General features: G+C 41.2%; 3 protein-coding genes across 3 annotated transcripts; all 3 read right to left on the bottom strand.

Moving 5' to 3' along the window:
* Positions 1-1,031: 1,031 nt before the first annotated feature.
* LOC143001671 (solute carrier family 2, facilitated glucose transporter member 9-like) lies at positions 1,032-6,018 on the bottom strand. Its single transcript, XM_076151403.1, has 12 exons — positions 5,938-6,018; positions 5,551-5,646; positions 4,613-4,773; positions 4,315-4,439; positions 3,992-4,137; positions 3,687-3,819; positions 2,870-3,051; positions 2,561-2,671; positions 1,867-1,968; positions 1,688-1,763; positions 1,308-1,435; positions 1,032-1,217 (listed from the first exon to the last, which is right to left on the bottom strand). Exons 1-12 carry the CDS (start codon positions 6,016-6,018, stop codon positions 1,032-1,034), a joined length of 1,527 nt encoding a protein of 508 aa, XP_076007518.1.
* A 2,292-nt stretch (positions 6,019-8,310) lies between these two features.
* Positions 8,311-12,751, bottom strand: LOC143001588 (solute carrier family 2, facilitated glucose transporter member 9-like). The gene is made up of 12 exons (XM_076151236.1): positions 12,671-12,751; positions 12,160-12,255; positions 11,860-12,020; positions 11,636-11,760; positions 11,372-11,517; positions 10,847-10,979; positions 10,542-10,723; positions 10,104-10,214; positions 9,591-9,692; positions 9,412-9,487; positions 8,626-8,753; positions 8,311-8,535 (listed from the first exon to the last, which is right to left on the bottom strand). Exons 1-12 carry the CDS (start codon positions 12,749-12,751, stop codon positions 8,311-8,313), a joined length of 1,566 nt encoding a protein of 521 aa, XP_076007351.1.
* A 2,513-nt stretch (positions 12,752-15,264) lies between these two features.
* On the bottom strand, positions 15,265-23,051 carry LOC143001587 (WD repeat-containing protein 47-like). Its single transcript, XM_076151235.1, has 15 exons — positions 22,894-23,051; positions 22,661-22,744; positions 22,196-22,280; positions 21,745-22,053; positions 20,593-21,032; positions 19,922-20,012; positions 18,447-18,619; positions 17,956-18,222; positions 17,361-17,439; positions 17,096-17,253; positions 16,819-16,988; positions 16,451-16,621; positions 16,078-16,209; positions 15,680-15,898; positions 15,265-15,407 (listed from the first exon to the last, which is right to left on the bottom strand). Exons 1-15 carry the CDS (start codon positions 23,049-23,051, stop codon positions 15,265-15,267), a joined length of 2,679 nt encoding a protein of 892 aa, XP_076007350.1.
* Between the last annotated feature and the right edge of the window lie 148 nt (positions 23,052-23,199).

The following is a 23,199-nucleotide window of genomic DNA, read 5'->3' as shown; positions in this document are numbered from 1 at the left end:
AGGGAGAGCACAAAGACCTTCTTTATACAAATCTCCCAGTACATCCCGCTATTGCTGGAAATGTTTGCCAAATGCTGAAGGAGTGCCTCAAAATTTGAAGTTTGAATGGTTTGAAGAAGTCAGAAGGGCCTGAAAGAGGTTGGAATGTATTTTTGTTAGTTATTTATTTAATTAGGATCCTGGTAAAAATGGATTTGAGGTGAGTTATGTGTTCGTGTGTTCGGTTTTCTAGGCGGTTGGTCAGTTCACAGGTGTTCCGAATTAGTCTTAATTAGTCTCATTTGTATCTTTTTTTCCATTTTTTTAAATAATCACTTTCTTTGTGTGGTGCTTATATTTTTATATATATGTTCAGGGTCCTGGTGAGTTGTTTCAGGGTGAGTATTGTGTTTTTATGTTCCGTTTCCTTCGTGTATTTTAGATGAATGACAGGTGTTCCCAATGTGCTTTTGATTTGTGTCATTTATTCCTTCTCGGTTGTTTTAATGTCTCTTTCTTCTTTCATGCACAGAACAACCTTTATTTTCTAGTGTCTCAAGGCCTTACAATTTCTGATACATACACATTGAACTATTATCTATTGGTAAAGCAATATTTACAAAAGCCAGATATTAAAGCGCAGATAACACATTTTACCATCCGTTATTACTTATTCAGTTTTTTTTGGTTACAAATACCAAGGATAATGAGAAATAGGAAACAGCTGTGCAAGAAACGGAACAGATTATTATTACAATCGTCTTCTTTCATGTATTGTTATCTTAATGTTACCTTTTTAAGGAGAAGGCTGTGAGATCATCAGAGACACTATTTTACAATTGTTTATAGTTGATGCATTGCTAATTACAATTTGATTTGAAAAAAACCTAACTACAAAATCATCATCAGCTCTTCTCCATGTCACAAGTTAAGCAGCATCATGCGCCCAAAAACCACAAGACTGCAATGTGCATTATGACAAGGAGAAGTACATTTGCACATAACATGTCATTGAAAATTAGCTGTTTATTTTACATCTTATGCTGCCCGACTCAGTCAGAGATGGTTTGTTCCTGCTTGTCTGGTTGCACTGTGGAAAGTTTGTTTCTCTTGGCAAAGCTTTGGCTAATCTCCACAAAAGTTTTGTTTTTGGTCTCAGGGAGGACGAAGAACAGATAGACTGCTGCCACAGTACACACCACCACAAACACCAAGAAGACATAGTTCTGTAACGCCTCCTGTAAAACACAAAAGAGTTTATTTATGCCTGTGATCTATGAATCTTGTCAAGATGAACATGTTTGGTAGAAGCACTCAAACACACTTACCTGCATGAAAGGGAAGACGAGGCCTATTATGAACTGGCACAGATAAAACAAACTTCCACAGATGGAGAAGGCTGCAGGTCGGTTGGATTGTTCAAACAGTTCACTGACCAGAACAAATGCAACAGAAGCTGGAAAAGAAATGAATTGTTACAGAGAAAAAGAGATGAAATGTAACACGTTTATGTTTTCATCACACAAACACAAAAACGACAAAAACCTTCTGCCTGTGGCCATTTGTTTAATTCAAGCCCATTCTATGGTATTGTCTTTTCGCTGCTCTCTCACCTTTTTCCTTATTCTTTCCTATCTTAATCTCTCATCCAGTTACTTTGGGGGAAATGTGAGGGAAATGGAAAATGAGGAGATATTTGCAACATTACCTGGACCCAAAATGATGAAAGCCATTGCAGCCAATATACAGGCGAAACTCAGGTAAGGCATCCATGACACCATGTGCTAGAGGAAAAAGAGAGAGAGTGTCATGTTTACCAAGCATGTACATTTAACACCAGTGTTCCTCAGCACACCGATTGAAATTATTGTGCTAGCCTTTCTTTACCTCAATACTGAGGAAGACTGTGAGAAGACCATAGCAGACAATCATGCCAGCCAGGCCAACTATAATCAGAACGCGTCTCCCAACACGCTCAATCAGTACAGCCTGGGAAGACATGAAGTTATTTACAATACAATGGCCTCTTAATGATGTAGTAGTACATAATAACTCTAACAACCCAATAATAGAGTGATAACAGTGCAAACATACAGTAATACAAATGCATATTGAATATGATAGATTCATATGATTGTTAGATATTCTTTCTCTCTGGGGAATCTACAGTATGTCTGCCAAGAGCCTCTTCAGAGGTGAAGATGAGTCTGGAAGATGTGAAGCTAGTGCAGGTCTCACTATCTCTTTTTCTCTGGAAGTTAAGTGATACCATATGTTAGACATATGACACTACTCTGTGATCTTTGTCATTTCCCTGCTTCACATGTCGTGGTTCAGAACTGACCTAGATCTGTCTTAAACCTGATAATGCTACCTCTCAGTCTGTGTGTTGAATTCACTCTAACAAAGGGTAAAAGGAAACAACCCGGTGATAGTTAACAGACCTAACATGCAATAATACTAAGTCATACTGATTATGTGCAAAACATTATTCATATGTTAATTAAAATGCAGGCTTATTAAAAGACTAAAACATTATGCCATAATGCTCTTGGTAGGTCCTGTTATATTGTTTACTCACACTGAAAGCTGAAAAAATGACTTGTACGCCACCGATGCTGAGAGTGATGTAGGAGGCCATGCTCCTTGAGATACCAGCATCAGTTAGGATGACATTGGTGTAGTATAAAACCTGGAAGAACAAGAATTGAGAACAAGTCAGTTATTAGTGAAATATACAAATGTCAAACATCATTGTGCCCAGATGTTAATTTTTGTATTCTAATTTTTTTTGGGCCAAAGGTAAAAAGTGCGAAATTACACATTTTAATAGATCATGTAGAAGATGCAGGGATTAAAATCACATATTCTTGCTCGTGTTATTACTCACAGCTATGACACCAGACAGCTGTACAGAAACCAGCACGACGATGCCAGTGATCAACTGCCAGCGGACAGTCCTGTCCCTCAGTAACTGCAGAACGGAAACAACTTGCAGATTGTTCTGGCGCTCCATTTCGATTTCTTCCATCTCTTTAGTCACATCTTCTTTTCCGAGAAATCTCCTGAGGGCTGAGTCCAGAACAGAACATTTAAAAGATTGAACTCAGCAGAAACAACTTTATTCCAGAATTGTTAAAAATAGTTATCTGTGTCTAGTTTGTTTGAAATCTTTGTGGAAAATTACCAGTATTTGTTTTTTAGAAACAGTTCAAGACCTTGACCAAGTAACAAATCAGGCTGGGTCTGCTCTTTATTTAACCGATAATCTGGCGTGTGCCTGCCTCTTGTTCTGAACATGACCTCCATTTACAGACATGGCTAAGTGGCATCCTCAAAAATAAAACCCCCCATTTCTCTGAAATAAGTTGAAACTGACCATTCGTTATTCCATATTTAATAGAAGTTATACTTTGCCTTTAATTTCCAGTGTAAGATATCTTAAATAATTTAACAAATGAATATGGCTGGACTAAATTATTGCAATCCCTGATAACTGATAATAAACAATGGTGTCTTCAACCTTAGAATCAGTCATTCAGCCTCTTTAAATGGAGAAAAGTTCTCCGAGTGCTGTTTTATCTCAGAGACTATTTTGGAATTTAATTTTGAGGGTACCAAGACTTTTAGCCACGTCTGTATATCAAGACTCCAGGCTTAGCACAGTCAACCAAGAGCGCAGCTGCACCTTGCAAACAGCAATGCACCTCTTTCTGCAGCAGCCTCATCGTTCTTCTCCATCAGCAGGTATCGAGGGCTCTCAGGCATGAAGAACAGCCCACCCAGCTGCACCAATGCAGGTATGGCAATAGCTGCAAACAGGAAATTCCACCTGGACTCCTGTAACCACAGACAATGAGGGTCAACAATACAATAGATCTATTTCTATAATAGATTTAGAGGTGATGGTGTAATCTTTGGGATTCTAAGAATATTTACGAAGATATTAGTATTTTTTTTTTTTAACTGTGGACAAGATTAATAAGATTTTCTGTTAACATCTGCCTCTTACCTGTCCAAATATCTCACGGAGACTTAATATCTGCCCAGCAAGCACACCCACGGAAATCATGACACTATTGAAAATGGTAATGGCTCCTCGGATATGTCTGGGTGAACATTCTGCTAGGTACATGTTTCGGGCACTGAGAGAGACACCTGGAATAGACGACACAAAATTTTTACCACTTCACTCTGACATGATAACCAACATCCAGGAAAATCTGTTTGTGTGGTGTCTTTGTATGTTGACACCTTGGAGTTTAGGTTTGATAATGTTGCATGCATAACACAATACATTCTTAAGATATGTATATATATATATATATATCTCACCTGCATACATTCCAAACACAAAGCGTCCAATGATGAGCATCTCAAAGGAGCGAGCCTTCTCCGCTGTCGACAGCAACACAGCAGACACCAGTGAAAAGCTGTTATTGACAAGCAAGGTGCCTCTCCTACCATGCAGAAAGACATTCTGTGTTGATGGCAGATTAGACAAGAACGACTGAAAGTAGATTGTAATGTTTCTAGTGAAATGGAACAATCATGACAAATGATCAACCTGATGTCTTAAACTTATTTATATAAAATAAACATTTCAAAAGCATATTTTTGTAGTCTTACTCACCTTCCAAGAGCTTTAAGCAGGAATTTGACAAGAATAGATCCAATTAGCCCCCCAATGGACAATATGGAGACGGTTATAGACCACAATAGAGTGACTGTCTCAGTGCTAACTGGTGTCCCATACCTCTCAATCCATGTCCTGTTTATAAAACTCTTTATAAACTGAAGGAGACAGAAATACACAATGTTGACGTGATGTTAAAACATGGAACAAGCAGACAACCATACATACATATACAAAGGCCAGAAATGAATAAAGTACAAATAAAATTACTGTTATTGGCTTTTGCAGGCTGAGAGCAGTGGATAGCTCTAGTGCAGGGGTGTGTGATCTTGAGAGATGTCTTTAAAGGAAAGTTAATGTTCCAAACATGAAACATTCTAATGTGCGGGCGCAATATCACTGGGCCTTGTAAGTTACTGTTGTTAATGTTTTTGTTATTATGTTGGCATCTTGTTAGTTGTGTGTGCTACGCTATAAGGCAGTAGCATAACTAGTTTTCAAACACAAAGCGTCCAATTATGAGCATCTCAAAGGAGACTTAATATCTCCTGGTTTTGCGCTGCTGTCGAGCTTCTAGGCCCTAGAGGCTCGACAGCAGCGCAAAACCAGTTATGCTAATAACCAGCTTGACATGGTTTAGAGTCTATGCCATGTCAATCTATGGATTAGGCCGTTCTCCCTGTCAGTCACGCGGCAGCCTTGCTGGCACACTGTCCTTTTTGTTAATAGTTTGAACATTCTTTATTAGTTCATCTTTAAGCACAATGATCTCATTGTCCTTTATTTCTTGATCTGTTCCCATCAGTTATGTGTTGTCAGGGTTTTCTTTCTGTTTTTTCTTTCTTTCTGTGAGTGACTCCTTGAGCTGGACTGGTTAGCCACCCCTGCTCTAGTGGGGTACAAACACAAAATACATAGCAAATGACTTCACTCACGGGAGCAGGAGCATTGACCACTGACAAATTGTATCCATACAGAAATGCCGAACCAATGCAGGTAAAGAATGCAGTGCTCAGCAGACACGGTGTGATCTATTGATGTGGGACAGATGAATAGTGAATGACAGAAGCAGATACAGAAACCACCATGACAATCTACCTTCAAACCAAATGTTTGATAGCAAAATATCAACATAATAAATTGTATAAGGTGAACCCGTAGCTTGGTTGTAGTCTTACATGTAGACAGCTACAGAAGTGAGGAACAATAATAATCCCCAATGCCTCAGTGGAATACAAAAATAGATAGAAATCTCAAAAATATAATCATGCTCCTTCTTACTCTTAGTGAATTCAGACTGAATGTCTTTGTGCCACACTAACCTTTCTTGGATCCTCTTTGGCGTTGTCTTTACCTTGATTGTTGTCTCCGTCCTTTTGGTTGTTATCCTCTGGCTCACTCATTTTGGTGTCTCTGTATTCTGAAATAGTTTGATACAATAAATGCTGAAAGAAATATATTGTACAGTATATACTGAGTATATACGTATTAGTTTACTATATCATACATTTTTGATGATTAACATGTGGCAGGTGCATTAGCAAAACATCATCAATTTCTCTATTTGTTGTGTGTAGAAGTAAATACATAAATAGTGTCCTACCTTAGTTCTCAGAACCATGTTAGAGCAGTGGTTGTTCAAGTGTTCTATCAGTTCAGCATTCCGTTTATGTACTCATGGCAAGGTGTGACAGACACGTCATCCATCAATGCAGGAAGTATTTTTTAATTTGGTTGCTACAATAGATTTAATTGTAAGTAATTGTACAAACCTTCAGCTTGACAGCAGTTTGGTTTCCTAATCAGAGAGTAGGGCTGGTGGTTCAGATATGGATGAGACCAACACAGACAATAGTTTTGTCTATGAACAATTCATTCTTTTTTGAACAGATTGTTTACAGAAAGAAAAAATGAAAATTCATTGATTCATTTTCTTTCCATCATTCACAATTGCTCATTCATAATTATAATCTGGCTAAAATTACATCATGTGTTGATTCTGCTGCACGTTAATTTCAATATTGCATTAATTAAGTCATTAGAGAAGTTGGTGTCGGCCTTGGTGGAGGTTTGAGCTCCGAGGTGTTTTTCACAGTGTGTATTATCTCTAATTCTTTAAAGAGTTCAGCCCATTTTTTTCTTAATATTCTGTCCATGTTTTCCTGTCTGCTTTTTATGTGCTTTACCATGGCCGTCCAGCAGGGAGAGCACAAAGACCTTCTCATCTAAGTACGTCCCGCTGTGATTGCAATTGCAGAAAATGTTTGCCAAATAATGAAGAATTTTATTTTAATTTTAATTTTAATTTTTTGCAGAGTCCTGTTGAGTTGATTCAGGGTGAGTATTGTGATTGTACGCTTGGTTTCTTTTGTGTATTTTAGATTTTTATTTTTATTTTTCAATCAGTTCACAGGTGTTCCCAATGTGCCTCTGATTTGTGTCATTTATTCCTTCTCAGTTGTTTAAATCTTTCTTTCTTTCATGCATAGAACAACCTTTCATGTGTCACAAGGCTTTAAAATTTTTGATACATACACATTTTTGTTGTCCACACAGATTTGACACACATATTCAATCATCTTGTTTCATGTATTGCTATCTTTATGTTGAAGGAGAAAACTGTGAGATCATCAGAGAGACACTATTTCACAATAATTGTTTATAGTTGATGCATTACTGATGACAATTTTATTTAAAAAAAATCATCATCAGCTCTTCTCCATGTCACAAGTTAAGCAGCATTATCCACCCAAAACCACAGGACTGCAATGTGCATTATGACAAAGAAAAGTGGATTTGATCACAACATGCCATTGAAAATTAGCTGTCTATTTAACCCTGGTAATGTCCTCCCATTTTACATACACCTATTGTCCTCTGGGCTTGTTTGACTGTTATCTAAAGCATATAGTGTACATTTTCAATTCATTTTACATTACATTACATTACATTACATTCATTTGGCAGACACTTTTATCCAAAGCGACTTACATTACATTACCACCCTTCGCAGAGGGGGGAGCAATTGATGGTTCGGTGCCTTGCTCAGGGGCACCTCGACAGGGGTTTGGACCGGCAACCCTCCAGTTCCCAAGCGGAAGCACTACCCACTGAGCCACTGCCTCCCAATACTGAGAGACAAATGGCACACCTTTAGTCTGACTCCAGTCCAACGCATCACCACAAATTTTTCCATTCATTTTGGAATTTAGGGCCAATAGAGCTTGTTTAAAAGTAGGTAAAGTAAGGCAGGGATTTGGGCTTCTGCCGCACCAAATCCCTGCATGTTCCCTGGACCTGGCGTTGCATGCTGTCCATACCTCTTGTTGTTGTCCCATTATTAAATAATTATTGACAAGCTTGACCACACACATCAAACATCCAAGATCGAAGATGTGTTGGAGGGCAGTACGGTGTGACTTTTTGCCCCATTACACCACTTTGTGCTTCGGGGCCATTTTCACCCCAGGAGCAAAGGAGTTATAAAATTCAATAAAACACCCAAAATTCAATCCAATGACTTCAAATTTCTTCTAATCATGAAGAGCTTCGTACCAAACAACCCCTATAAATTTCAGACCATTTGATGAAAGAAAACATATTTTATCTACTTTTTTAGTATGTATTGGTATGGTCAATATGACCCCAAGGACAATACCACTACGACGACATAACATGTCATTGAAAGTAAGCCGTTAATTGACATCTTGTGCTGCCCGACTCACAGAGTCAGAGATGGAGGAGATGGTTTGTTCCTGCTTGTCTGGTTGCACTGTGGAAAGTTTGTTTCTCTTGGCAAAGCTTTGGCTAATCTCTACAAAAGTTTTGTTTTTGGTCTCAGGGAGGACGAAGAACAGATAGACTGCTGCCACAGTACACACCACCACAAACACCAAGAAGACATAGTTCTGTAACGCCTCCTGTAAAACACAAAAGAGTTTATTTATGTCTCTGATCTACAAATCATGTTCAGATGAACATGTTTGGTAGAAGCACTCAAACACACTTACCTGCATGAAAGGGAAGACGAGGCCTATTGTGAACTCGCTCAGCCAAAACAAACTTCCACAGATGGAGAAGGCTGCAGGTCGGTGGGATTGTTCAAACAGTTCACTGACCAGGACAAATGCAACAGAAGCTGGAAAAGAAATGAATTGTTTCAGTAAAAAAGAGATGAAATGTGTAAACATGGTAAAGTTTTCACCACTCAACAAAACACTGTAGGTGAAACTGGAGTTCCCTCACAAGCAGTGTTGAGCAGTTTTACAACACACATTCAAAAATCACACCATGATCTGGTTATTACATGGCAAAATGTCAACAGTCAGACAAACAACCAGGGCTAAACTGTTTGTAATTGTTGGCAGCGTATGTATCAACAGTTGTCTATAAATGTAACAGCAGGCCATGATGACTCGTGTTGGTCTTGGTTTAGCTTCAGCAGTGTCCTAAGCGAGGTGCAGAGTGTATAGTGTCAGCAGTCCTGGCCTCTCCATTTCCTGAGCTTCTGACATCCCCTGTTAAGCCACTTGGTAGCGCTGAGTCTCCTCTCTCTCTCCTTCCAAGGTTTCGGAGATCAGGTGATCTCCCAGCTGCATCTTATTTTCTCAATCACCTTCACTTCATATTCCTTCTGCCTGTAGCCATTTGTTTAATTCAAGCCCATTCTATGATACTGCTCTTCTGTCTCTCGTCTTTTTCCTTATCATTTCCTATCTTAATCTCTCATCCAGTTACTTCTGAGGAAATGTGAGGGTAATGGAAAGTGAAGAGAAAATGGATATTTGCAACATTACCTGGACCCAAACAGACGAAAGCAAATACAGCCAATATACAGGCGAAACTCAGGTAAGGCATCCATGACACCATGTGCTAGAGGAAAAATAGAGAGAGTTTCATGTTTACCAAGCATGTACATTTACACCAGTGTTCCTCAGCACACCAATTGAAAATCATTGTGTTAGATGTTCTTTACCTCAATACTGAGGAAGACTGTGAGAAGACCATAGCAGACAGCCATGCCAGCCAAGCCAACTATAATCAGAATGCGTCTCCCAACACGCTCAACCAGAACATTCTGGGGAAGATGATTGAGTTATAAAGTTATTTGCAATACAATGGCCTCTTAATGATGCAGTAGTACATAACCCAACAACAACCCAATAATAGAGACCCTCCAGTTCCCAAGCTGGGGTCCCCTATGGACTGAGCTTCTGCCATCCCCATATGGTAGACTCTAGGAGATGGTGTAAGAATGTCCTACTACTCTGTATTCTTTGTCATTTCCCTGCTTCGCATGCAGTGGTTCAGAACTCTAGCTGGATCCGTCTTAAACCTGATAATCCTATCTGTGAGTCTGTGTGTTGTATTCCCTAACATGCAATAATACTAAGTCATTCTGATTATATACAGAACACCATTCATATGTTAATTATCATTCTAAAATGACCTAATGCTCTTGGTAGGTCCTGTTATGTTGTTTACTCACACTACAAGATGCAAAAATGACCTCTGTGCCACCAATGCTGAGAGTAATGTAGGTGGCCATGTTCCCTGAGATACCAGCATCAGTTAGGATGACATTGGTGTAGTATAAAACCTGGAAGAACAAGAACCGAGAAAAGGTCAATAACAATCAATACAGTAGCAATACACTTTTATATCTGTTATAGTAACACATATAAAAGAATGTTCTTTTAGAGTACGTACATTAATTCAAGGGGACATAGGAAACACATTATTCACAGTATGTGGGCATTTTATGTCACCTCAAGATTTCATTTTCATACCATTCATGTGTGAGCAGTCAGCAATGTGTATGTGTGATGGGGGCCCAAGGTAAGGAGTGTGAAATTATATATTTTAATAGATCAACGAGAAGATAAAGGGATTAAAATCACATATTCTTGCTTGTGTAATTACTCACAGCTACGACACCAGACAGCTTTAAAGAAACCAGCAGGACAATGCCAGTGATCAACTGCCAGCGGACAGTCCTGTCCCTCAGTAACTGCAGAACGGAAACAACTTGAAGATTGTTCTGGCGCTCCATTTGGATTTCTTCCACCTCTGTAGTCACATCTTCTTTTCCGTGGAATCTCTTGAGGGCTGAGTCCAGAACAGTATATCAAGACTCCAGGCTTAGCACAGTCAGCTCAGAACCAAGAGTGCAGCAAAACACCTTGCAACAGTTTCACATTTTGCTTACAGTCTGAATAAACAGCAATGCACCTCTTTCTGCAGCAGCCTCATCGTTCTTCTCCATCAGCAGGTATCGAGGGCTCTCAGGCATGAAGAACAGCCCACCCAGCTGCACCAATGCAGGTATGGCAATAACTGCAAACAGGAAATTCCACCTGGACTCCTGTAACCACAGACAATGAGGTTAAACAATGAATTTAAACCACTCATTTATGCACCGACATTGAACTGCCTGTTTTTCCATTGTTACTGTTATTTACAGTTACATACTTGACAACATGTATCCACTCTTTTAAATAGCTAAGATGATCTGATACTATGGCATGCATCGCAGAAACCCAACTGACAATATACTCTCAATTATTTCAAAACTGATGAGATTAATTGGTTTGTTATAATTATATATAATTGATGGTGATTGTCTTCAGGACATACACGCGCTTCATATTTATACAATAGATCTATTTATATAATAGATTTAGATGTCATGGTGTAAACTTTTTACTTTTTTTTTTATATGTGGACAAGATTAACAACATATTTGTATACTCTTACCTGTCCAAATATCTCACGGAGACTTATTATCTGCCCAACAAGCACACCCAAGGAAACCATGACACTGCTAAACATAGTTATGGCGCCTCGGATATGTCTGGGTGAACATTCTACTAAGTACATGTTTTGGACACTGAGAGAGACACCTGAAATAGAAAACACAAAACTTTTACCTTATAGACATATAGAAAGAGAGACAGCAGTGTAGCAGTTGTTTTTCTCACTTAAAAACAATATAACTCCTTTTATTCAGCAGACTCTCACCTCCATATGTTCCAATCATAAAGCGCCCAACAATGAGCATCTCAAAAGAGTGAGCCTTCTCCGCTGTCGACAGCAACACAGCAGACGCCAGTGAAAAGCTGTTATTGACAAGCAAGGTGCCTCTCCTACCATGCAGAAAGACATTCTGTGTTATCAACCTGCCATCTTAAACGTATTTATATAAAATATACACTTCAAACACATATTTTTGTAGTCTTACTCACCTTCCAAGAGCTTTAAGCAGGAAATTGACAAGAATAGATCCAATAAGCCCCCCAATGGACAATATGGAGACGGTTATAGACCACAATAGAGTGACTGTCTCAGTGCTAACTGGTGTCCCATACTTCTCAATCCATGTCCTGTTTATAAAACTCTTTATAAACTGAAGGAGACAGAAATACACAATGTTGACGTGATGTTAAAACCTGAAACAAGCAGACAACTAACCTAAGTGACATAAAGCACAGTAGAATCAATAGAGAAAGTAAAATACAAAATACATAACAAATGATTTCACTCACGGGAGCAGGAGCATTGACCACTGACAAATTGTATCCGTACAGAAATGACGAACCAATGCAGGTAAAGAAGGCAGTGCTCAGCAGACACAGTGTGATCTGTTGGTGTGGGACATGTTAAGGATTTAATAACAGGAGCAGATACAGAAATCACAATGAGAATCTACCTTCAAACCAAATGTTTGATCGCAAAATATAAACACAACTATACACACTATGATTCTTATGAGGCCAGTAGGTTTTCATTCTTTCTTTGTATCTAACAAGCATTGTTATGGTGTCCTTTTTTTCTTTTTTACATACATGCATACATACATACATACATACATACATACATACAGTACATACATAATGATGAATAATAATAATCCCCAATGCCTCAGTGGATTTGCACACTGGACAATTCCTCAAAAATATAATCATGCTTCTTCTTACCCTTAGTCATTACATTACATTACATTACATTACATTACCTTTAGTGAATTCAGACTGAATGTCTTCGTGCCACACTAACCTTTCTTGGTTCCTCTTTGGTGTCGTCTTTATCTTGACTGCTGTCTCCGTCCTTTTGGTTCTTATCCTCTGGCTCACTCATTTTGGTGTCCCTAAGAACCTTATAATGCAGTCTGACTTGCTGAGTTGACACCAATCTGAAAAAGCAAAGCATGTTAATAACAGATTTTAGAATAATAATAGAAAGACAAATAATTTAATACAATAAATAGCTGAAAGAAATAGAATATACCGTATATACTGAAGATGTAGAAATTCTATTACTATAGTATACTTTTTGAAAATTAACATGTGGCAGTTGCAGTTTATGAATCAACACAATTGAAATTTGCAAAACAAAGTTCCTCATAATAACATTGTTCAACACTTCATTTGTTCAAATAAATATCAATGACATTTGGCGTGTAAAAGAAAAAAGAAAAAAGAAAAAAAACTTTATTTTAAGTTTTTAGTTTCAACAAAGCTTAGAAAATGATTTGCTCTACTTGTGTGTAGAAGTCAATAAATAAATTGTGTCTTACCAGAGCTCTCAGAACCATGTGTGTAGCAGTGGTTGTTCAAGTGTTCTCTCAGTTCAGCATTCCGTTTATGAACTGCCGATGAGGTGTGACTGACAGGTTGTGTCATCCATCAAAGCAGGAACATTTTTTCATTTGTTTGCTCTAATAGATCTAATAAAACCTACAAACCTTCAGCTTGGCAGTGGTCTGGTTTCTTAATCAGAGAGTAGGGAAACTCGAAATGAAGACATAACAGGCAAGATCGGGGGTTCAGAAATGGATGAGACCGACACAGACAATAGTCTTGTTTGTTCAATGCAAATTCATCATTCCCCATTGCTCATTTATAATCATAATCTGTCTTAAATTTCATCATATGTTGATTCTGCCACACATTGATTTCATTATTGCATAAATTCAGTCATTAGTCTGTTATTTAGTAATTGTTTGTGTACATCTCTTTAACGCAGAGTGCAAAGGGTTAATGTGACAGAGTTCACTACTTCAAATAGAAGTGGGTTTGATTCATTTCCTCCGCAATTAATCCATTCATTTACCAATTGGGAAGGGGTGTCCCAACAACAAGTGCACATACAGAAGTACAGCTTGATTTTCCTTAAAACTATGTGTTCTTATTCTTGGTTGAAATAAAAACTCTTAAATTATAGTAAAGAGATTTGCAGAACAAAAAAACTCATGGTGCCCATTCTTTAATCAGTCTTACAAAATACATGGTGCTACTAAACATATCATGGTGAATCATACAGAAGTGTGTACAATATGATACAAGGAGACATCTGTGCGCATTGCCTGTGTTTTTGCCAAAAAGGGACTTTGAAAAATGTTTTACATCATAGGAGTCATTCAAAGTTTAAAGCTGTTTTCTGAAGGACTAAATCCCCGCAGGTTTGAATGGTGGACATGAAATGTTTGGACTTGTTTCTATCCCAAAACCCCAAACACTTGATACACAAAAACCTGCAACTAATCACTTTGAGTAGTTTGGAGCAGACACTGATACACTTTCACATTGCTCTTACTGAGAACTCATTCCAATTATTTGAAATGTAAAAACACGTTGTTGTTGGTTTTTTCTGAATTCTTAGCTTCTATCCATCCCTTGAAGTTATGGCTATTTCACATACTAAGAGACATTCAAATTCCCCAAATTGAAATGTTGACGCAATCCAGATCCAGATAGCAAAATATGTGAATTTAATATTACGAAACACACTTGTGTTATATTCTACCTCAACCCCTTCTAAACCTGAAAGAATGAAGTCTACAAGCCTGAAAAATGTCTGGTTTCTTACCTAAATGAATGAAGAAGTTATAAGCGTGCTGATTGTTTATCATCAACAGGTGCAGCCAATTAAGCAGAGCCACAGAGCTGAGTCAGTCTGAAGGCACAAAATGTCTGACAACAACTGGCTCTCACGCAAAAACTGCAACTGCCATCTAAAAACGAATTGAATCGGTGAGTTGAAAAAGATGTACAAGATTTTTCTCAGCTGAAAATGTCACATTGGGCCAGATGAGAAACATTCAGGACCAATTGTCGCTTAAAGGCAGAAAAACTACATCTGACATATTCTGAAAGTTTCTATGTGTGTTGTTTGTGAGGTGTTTTGCTCTGTTCTTAAGACACATTTAAGTTGACTTTAACTAAACTTAAGTGACTTTCTGACAATGTTCAATATTAATTAGTTTGGCATTGTCGAAACAATCTAGACAAATTTTAAGACGTGTGTGCAGTCATCGCTCACTGGACTAGTTTTACCATTTATGTACCTGCTATCTACAAAAGCCAAGAGTGCGCGCACACACACACACACACACATACGCACACTGCTTTTTGTTAAGTGCTTACAACTAATTTAAAATGTGTTTTAATCCATTTAACTTCAATTACACACGGGATTTCATCAGCTGCGAAGCCAAAAATGCACACATATTTACTAAATGTTTGCACACGCAGCAAAATATTCACTCAGACATCTGAAGAAACACACACACACAGAAAACCCACAGTACTTCATCAGTATGTTTTTGTGCTTGCTGCTGTTGTCGGTGTATTCCACGTCTCGTGCAGGAATCAGTGGCCCGGAGCCCACAGGGTGACGGTTCGATCTGCAGACGAGGAGAGGAAGGACTGTTCGTGGGGGTGCCACCTGCACTGGATCACTTTGTCCCAATGCTCCCCTGCCACGGTTTGGGGAAGGGGCTTTGTTAGGTCACCTAGGGTCAGAGACAAGACAAACATTACCAAATGTCACTTTTCTCCTCAAACTATCTGACAGTGTAATGTCTCATTTGTGTTCTGGTTGGAGTTTTATATTATTGCCGAATTAGTATTACCTGCCATAAATCTCAAAGGGCTTAATTTCATCCTAACCTGTGTAACTTGACCCTATACTAAAGTAAATAAGCAGATAGAGGCACTATATAGAATGACTTCCTGATTCCCTCCAGGCCAAAAGGGGTGTGTGAGAGGATGCACATGTTGCTACCTTGAAGGTCAGTGATGATGATTTTGTTGTCGTAGGAGCCAGTCAGGAGATGATGGGCTCCAGGTGAGAAGCGCACGGAGCGAATGTCACTGCTGTGGGGACGGTACGTCTGGACGATGCGGCCTCCTCTGATGTCGTACAGCATGCAGGTACTGTCCTCCTGACCGGTAGCCAGCAGGCGCCCGCTCGGATCCACTGCCACTGACGCTACCGCACTTCCTGTAAGAAATGTGTGGTGTGACTGGCCAAAAACCGGCAAGAGCACTTGAATTCCTAATTACTCTTTTAGCTGGAAAATATTGCTTGTGATAAAATAGGGTATCTGAAGTCTTTTGTTGTGGGGAATAAAACATTCCAAGACTTCTTAGGTGGTTACCGTTTGGTGGGTTGTGACTCACCTGTGCCATGCAGCGAGGTGCCCACCACACGCACACAGCTGGGCACCCGCAAGTCCCAGAATCGGACCGTCTTATCCTGGGAGCCGGAGGCGATCATCCACCCTCCCCACGTATACAGTGTCAGAATGTGACCTGTCAATGTCACAGTTGGGTTAAGATACTTAAAGAGGTCTGAGCAACAGATTTTACTTCACCCCTGCTGAAGTCATTCTCTTTCTGACTGTTGCAGCCATGTATGTTGTTGTAGTCAGAAAAACAACAATGTGCAATTTAAACCCCTGGAGTTTAACTGCCTTCTGTTTTTCTGTAAACTCTACACTGAAACAGGGGTTCCCTCATGGCTGTTGTAAGGAAAGAGATGCTGTAAGTGTACCAGTGTGCCCGCTCAAGGCGTGAAGGCCCTGCCCTCTCTGACAGTCGGTAGTGTAGATGTTGCAGTCTCCGGCCCCAGCGCTGATTAAGATGGAGCCTCCACTCTCAGGGCCCTCCATGAAGGCCAGGTCTCTGATGGTACCATCATGCATGCTAAACTCAAGGTCTGGACCTGAAAGACGGAAAACACAGAGGGTTATCTCCACTTCAGTATGAGTCCACCTTAATCACTTTGCTGGAAAGAGAAATGAAGTAGATCAATGGATGACTGATGGATGCACTCAAACACAGCTTACAGTTGGGAATTAATCACAAGCCAGTGAGTAATTAGAGTGAGAAACCCTGTAACATTACACACACAAATAGTACCTGTGGCGTTGCAGCTGTCTGCGTTGAAAGGCAGAACTTTGACATATTTATCATTGGAGCCGGTTGCCAGCAGCTGCCCACAGTGACTCCAGGCTACGCAGTAGATGGAACCTTTGTGATGTTTGTTCCTCCTGAATCGCACCGCCGGCTGCTTGACTGCACCAGAGCCACTGAGCAAGCCAACAAAGAGTGGAAAAGGAATTTACTGTTAAACTGTATTTACTGTAGTATATACTAAATTATATGGTGGAAGAAATTGCAATCTTTTCCTGCCTACCTGATGGTCAGTGTTTCAGGGTAAGCACACACTCTCAGGGTCTTAGAATTGGATCCTATAGCGTAGAGTCCCCCTGATGGGTGGAAGGCCACAGCACGCACAGCCTGTGTGTCCTCAAGTTGGTTCACTTTAACATACTGCGTTTTAGTCTTTCCCAGCTGTATACGAATGAAACACGATCCTTGAGAAACACTATGATTGACATCCACAATTTTCAGTTCTTGAATGCATGTTAGTGAGAGCACGTATTGGAGTTTTACTGTACCTCTTGCGATGTGCTACGTGTGGCAGAGCAGCCAGAGTCCTCCTGGGCTGTGGGGCAAGGAGCTGTGATCCCTTCAGCACTGGAAAGTAATCACACAAGGCACAGAAATGTATGTGCATACGTTTGTATATAGCATTGCATTGCACTAAAATACAATTGATTTTATTCCTTTATTCTTAAATGTATTTATATGCATTCATTTTAAATCCTGTCACTGCATCTAAAAATGTCAGTGGCATTAAGAGTCTCACTGGGGTGCGACATATGCTCTATAAGTTGCCTTGCCTTTGCAAAGCATCCTGAAAGTATGCAAAACACATGAAGCAGTCCAATCAGTATAGCAGCAGGAACATTCCAGATGTCATTTGTTTGATGAACAATACACTGCTGTCACATGTGAGTAACCTCAGGTGAACTCATCTGTGTAATGCTCTTGTATTCTGGCTCTCTACAGTCTACTGACTTGATCATCTGTCCTGATTATTCTGCAATTGTTGTGATGTTTACCTTTAGAGATTGATCATAAATGAAGAAAATTGTAAATATGTATCTAGCGATGTCAAAAGTCGACGTCACACACTCTCTAGGCTCTCACCTCTGGCCGGTGGGAACAGGAGACTCGTTGAAGGAAGGCACGGCCTGGCTCCCTGTTCTGAGCGGGGTGCTGCTGGTGCCACCACCCGGCTTGTCCTCTAGTGGGCCGGTGTTTGGGGTGAGGCTGGCATTGGTGGCATTGGTGGCCCCCGGGCTGGAGGCGGTGGTATCGGCTGCCACTCCGTTCCAGTGTTGACCCAGATGTGTCGCTGCTTCATCTCCTCGGTGGTCGATGCCCACGTTCATCTCCTCCAACTTCTGGATCGATCTAGAGAGCAAATTGAGAATTCAGTGACTCAATGAGGTTGCAGTGAAGGTGTGCTATGGTAATATGTTGGTGTGTGTGAGTTCAAGTGATGATATGACCTAGATACAGTTCTTAACCAAGACCACATTCTCCCATAAAACAAAGCCAAGCTGCTGAGTCAGTAAGTTACTGTTGTTGACTCATCCAAAAGTGTAACACTGTCTGCCTGCTGAGGAGGGCCTTGCCTGCTGAGGAAGGTCTCAGTGAGGTTGTTCTGGGCTCCGTCCTGAGGTTTCACTCCTCCCTCCAGCAGCATCTGCTGATAAAGCTGCCGCTGCTGCTGCTTCTGCTCCAGATGCTGCTGCACGCGGAGACGCTGCCTGTAGTACTCTTGGATCTGCTCTGTGGAATCACAACACTGAACATACATACACACAAACAGTGACCTAATATGCAAACAAACTCAATTTAAGGCTTTTTGTGCACCTGTTTACAATACAAAGTGTGACGAGGTTCATGATGCAAAGCTGTACTTGAGTGTCACCTGGGACCAAACCAGCACATCTCAGTACTTCACCATCAGTATCACTTCTTTATGGAAACCCTTGTATTTGTGAATAGTTTGCCACAAAGAATTTCCATAGATTTCAATTGTGTCCTCTGCTTTTTGAAGTATGTCACAGCTTAACAACACCAACATAAAGGGGAAGATTTAAAGATAGAACATAAGTCATTAAGATACTTTTACGACGACACCTTCAGCTGCATATGTATAATTATGATATATAAACGTTTACACCCATGTGCCTGCACAAAGGAACGCGTTTGTTGTTTGTTACAAGATGTAAAATATGTCCTGGTAGCCACCCTATATGATTCAGCATTTAACAGCGCCCGCGCGTGCACACACACGCGCACACACAATGGTAACACACTCTGGCCACAAGCCACTCGCAGCTTTTCAACGCTCACGGCCTCGCCCTTGATAATCTGTACCATAAAAAGTTTCCAAGGACATTCTATCCCATGGTTGACACACACACACACACACACACACACACACACACACACACACACACACACACACACACACACACACACACACACACACACACACACACACACACACACACACACACACACACACACACTATCCAATCTAAAGCCACTTTGGGACCTAGGATGCATAAAATTGAGCTATGACAGAGGCAGCAGGGCATCTTGGGTACGACTGCCCATTCAACCAAAATTATGTAGCCTCCTCTGTCCATGACCTCACCCCCTTGGCCCCCCTACGGCGGTGTTGTGAGCTCATCTGCTACCTCCCATCAGGTGACAGGGGCAGGAGGGCTCCAATCTTCCTCGGTCGGCGTGTAAGAGACATGAGCAAGGATTTATGGTGGGTGGCTGTGAGGAGGCGAGGAGGCGAGGAGACAGACAAGCACAGGGGTTCAGGGGCAATCTATTGTAGTTATCTTAAATCTGGAGTAAGGGCTCTGTGGTGGTGGGGAGGTGGGAGCACTCCGGTGGATCAGGCAGACAACCGTATCAATTTATTCTTATAGATTCATAAGACAGATCTTGAAGAACCAAAGCAGGAACTCCACATTGCTAAAACATTTTATATTCGTGATCTCAGAGGGATGTTTGTTTGGTTATTATATGATGTCTCTAATGTGATCAGCACATAGCACTGTGTTCTCTCTGCAGTTGTCATTACCTCCTTTGTTTCTGTGCTGCAGGGGGGTCCACCATCTCTCCCGGGGGTCAGCGGGGTGCGTGTGGCGTTGGCGCTATCATGTGGCTGCTTCCTGCAGACAGGACGACACGGCTGCGTAGTTGTAAAATGAGCTTCATCCAATTCGTCAAAATCGGCATTAACTTATTTCAAAGGACACATCAGAGACAGGATGCCAACATGCCGCTGGTGAGCCAAGGGAACTAAACTATGTTCAGTTTGATGCCAAGAGAACTAGAACAACATGTGCTACAAAACAAAGTGCACGTTTGTAAGCGGGTGAGAAGAACAATATGATGAAGGTCCTGTGCTCATCATCATCATCGAGGTGTTGCAGCACAGCCAGCTGAGCAAGAGCAAATGTTTGCTGCTGCTGTGTGTAAATGACCTAAAAACTCACATCATTATATCATGTTTACATCACTGTCCTAACACTTCAGGGTAAAGCACTCAGACTGAAACAGCTTGAAAATGTTACAGGGAGAAATATCTACCAGGGGCTTTAATATTATACAGCACTACGTTTCCTAACAGCTGCAGGCTCCAGCACACGTCACTGTAATTCATAAGAAATGTTCAATTTAATAATGTGTGTTACTTTTCATATATCTTGCTGCCGGCATCCTAGATAAATAAAGGAATAAAATCCTTACTTCTCAGGTGAATCATCTTGCTGATGCACATTATTCTCCACTAGGCTCCGACTGAGGGCAGACTTTACGTTTCCCTCCATGCCTCTCTTGTCTTGGGCTGCTAGACCGTGGGACAGCCCGTCCAAAACCGGGTTGAGGGATCTGGACATGTAGGTGTCGGCTGAATGTGGCCTCTGGTGGAGCGGCGAGGTGGTGTGAGGGGACAGCCGGGTGATCAAGGGAGTGAGGAGGTCAGCGTGGCCGGCCTTGCTGGGCTTCACCAGCCGGTCCACGTGCATGCTGAGGGTCTTCTGCTGGAAGGCACAGGAGAAGGCACTGGGCGCCAGGTTCTGCAGCCATGACAGCAGTGACAAATCCAGCTCATCACAGCCGTTCCCGCAAAGCAAGTCCACGGCGAGCAACACCTCGCCCTCTGTGATCGCCTCGCCTGTGGCTTTACTCTGCAAGGTGTGGATAGAATGGTTAGGTTTTGCTGATGTAAGGAAACATTAAGGTCAAAGAGCTCAAACCATTTACCACAGAGGTGATTGGTCGGGATACAATCTGCTCTTGAGGTTTCAGCAGTGAACAAAAGTAACATCGACTCAAACAAAGCTGGTTTGTTGCATAGAGCTTCGTTATCTTGTCATCCTGCCAAGTTAGAACTTGAATCAGCAGGGGGAGCGAAAATAAAGTAGCTGACTTTTGCAAAGCATGAAAAAGCACTCGTCAGCACTATTTGTTGTTACCACCATAGGAAGAAACTGCTGAACGTGAGCGTCGCTTCCTATCTCCTTTTATCAAGTGTCATCATCCCCATCCTCGCACAAGGCCATTGGCAATGGTTGTTTCCAAGTTTCAGCTTATAACAGAATGATGTAATTCGCCTGGCAGATGCTCCCTAAGTATAACCAGCATATCTGATCCGTATGTCACAAGAGTGAGAAGTGGAAAAACTAAAACCATTCCTGAAAGCTTGGTGTGTATATTCACTCAAAAGGTAGTTGGGAGGCTTTAAGTTTCAAATCCAACAGGAAGTAACCAGTATGATGTCATAAAAAAATCACTTTCGCTGAGTTTGCACAGAATTCCAGGTCATTTCACAATTCCCTCACAATTCCCACAGGTTAGGGACCTGGAGCCTTTTGTTAATGTTTGGAGAGGTGATGTTACCTGACAGAACTCCACACAGCACTCGTACAGGATCCCTTTGATGAGCAGCTGGAAGAGTCTGTTCCCACTGGCCCTGAAGCCTGCCTCGCTCAGCTTCCTGTCGGCGGGGATGAATTCAGCCACCATGACGCAGGCCTCCTCAAAGCAATGGACTCGCGCCGTGCTCGGGTTCCAGTCTTTGAACTCGGCGTGGTGTGTGAGGCGCGGCAGGGTGAGGAGGAGGCACAGCTTGCTGTAGTCCTCTTTGGCCGGACAGAACTGCTCCAGACTGTGGAGGCACTTGACGGCCTCTTGCATGGTTAACTCGAGCTGGAGACAGGAGACAAAGTCATACACCAGTACATACACACTGTACACACACAGACCAACAATGGAGGGTTGTGCACAAGAGCAAGATGAAGGAACATTAATGCGTTTGTGAAAAAAGATTGGATTTCCATTCTATACACACATTCTGAGGGTCTTCAACAGCAGACATGGCGTTATTCACACACAGTGCTTCCAGAAACTTCTGCTTCAGAATGATGTAGCGGAACCTGGGAACACAAATATTAGATCATTTAATTCACCATTCATCTTAAAATCTCTTAAATCACACTTCCATTCTGCTGACAACAGTGTGACATGATTCTTAGAACACTTAACCTGATTTCACTACTAAGGGCTTCCCACTTCTTGTCTGTTTGTTTGCTTATTGGAAATGAATACAAATGCAATAAAAAGCTGAAGGGGACGATAGGGGTCGGTTGATGAATTTCAGTCAGTGAGACATTGAATGCAACTTCAATCCACGGCTCTGTCTCTCTGTGTGTGTGTCTATCAAACAGCCTAGTCTTTGTCTTAAGTAAGTGAATTGTCATGTAAGGAAAATTGACACCAGGCTCATGATGACATCATCGGCTGTTACGTTTCTTACCTCTTCCTGTCAAACTTCTCCATGCCTTCTAAAGGTTGGATGAACTGCGTCACCTCATCCCACTGGCCATCTAGAATGAGCTGCCTGTTGAAATGAGCACAGAACAGGGGCCGGCCAACAGTTAATGCACTATTATGGAGGACAATGCAACCATATTGGGAGCCATTTAAATCACCCAGGTCCCCTATGATACATTTCTAATGTCTGGCCGTCACATGAAGCCGTATGAATACCTGAGGAAGAGCATGTCGTCTGAGTAGAGGCCGTTGATGACGCCGCTCTCCTTCTCCAGGGCCAGCATGCTGATGTGCAGCTTCCTGGAGTTCAGGAAGTCCAGCATGAGCTTGATCACCTCGGCCTCCTTGACGTTGATGGACTCCTCTGCCGTCATGGTGACGGATCAGTGATGGCAGCTCAGCCAACTGAGAGAAGGAGAGAATCTGAAGCATTGAAACGATTCAAGATAGTGTTTTCTAACTGCATTTCTTATCTTACATCCATATTGATTCCCCGGGGCTTCCAATATGTCTGCTCTCATA

This window comes from Genypterus blacodes, unplaced genomic scaffold (assembly GCF_046128005.1).
Source record: "Genypterus blacodes isolate CSIRO-AG114 ecotype Tasmania unplaced genomic scaffold, CSIRO-AGI_Gbla_v1 ptg000054l_1, whole genome shotgun sequence".
Lineage (NCBI taxonomy): Eukaryota > Metazoa > Chordata > Actinopteri > Ophidiiformes > Ophidiidae > Genypterus > Genypterus blacodes.
The sequence above is the reverse complement of the archived record's forward strand: the minus strand, read 5'-3'. Positions and strand labels throughout refer to the sequence as shown.

What these genes read in the sequence shown, in the direction of transcription:
- LOC143001671 (XM_076151403.1), bottom strand. Translation starts at nt 6,018, where the DNA reads ATGAGTGAGCCAGAGGATAACAACCAAAAGGACGGAGACAACAATCAA. An exon ending in TGTGTTTGGAATGTATGCAG is followed by an intron (nt 4,138 to 4,314) that starts GTGAGATATATA and finishes CGTCTATTCCAG; the next exon opens with GTGTCTCTCTCAGTGCCCGA. An exon ending in TTTCATCATTTTGGGTCCAG is followed by an intron (nt 1,436 to 1,687) that starts GTAATGTTGCAA and finishes TTTCTTTTCCAG; the next exon opens with CTTCTGTTGCATTTGTTCTG.
- LOC143001588 (XM_076151236.1), bottom strand. Translation starts at nt 12,751, where the DNA reads ATGAGTGAGCCAGAGGATAAGAACCAAAAGGACGGAGACAGCAGTCAA. An exon ending in CCAAAGAGGAACCAAGAAAG is followed by an intron (nt 12,256 to 12,670) that starts GTTAGTGTGGCA and finishes CCACACCAACAG; the next exon opens with ATCACACTGTGTCTGCTGAG. An exon ending in TGGTCAATGCTCCTGCTCCC is followed by an intron (nt 12,021 to 12,159) that starts GTGAGTGAAATC and finishes TGTCTCCTTCAG; the next exon opens with TTTATAAAGAGTTTTATAAA.
- LOC143001587 (XM_076151235.1), bottom strand. Translation starts at nt 23,051, where the DNA reads ATGACGGCAGAGGAGTCCATCAACGTCAAGGAGGCCGAGGTGATCAAG. An exon ending in ACTGAGACCTTCCTCAGCAG is followed by an intron (nt 18,223 to 18,446) that starts GCAAGGCCCTCC and finishes TTTGCTCTCTAG; the next exon opens with ATCGATCCAGAAGTTGGAGG. An exon ending in CGCCTTGAGCGGGCACACTG is followed by an intron (nt 16,210 to 16,450) that starts GTACACTTACAG and finishes TGACATTGACAG; the next exon opens with GTCACATTCTGACACTGTAT.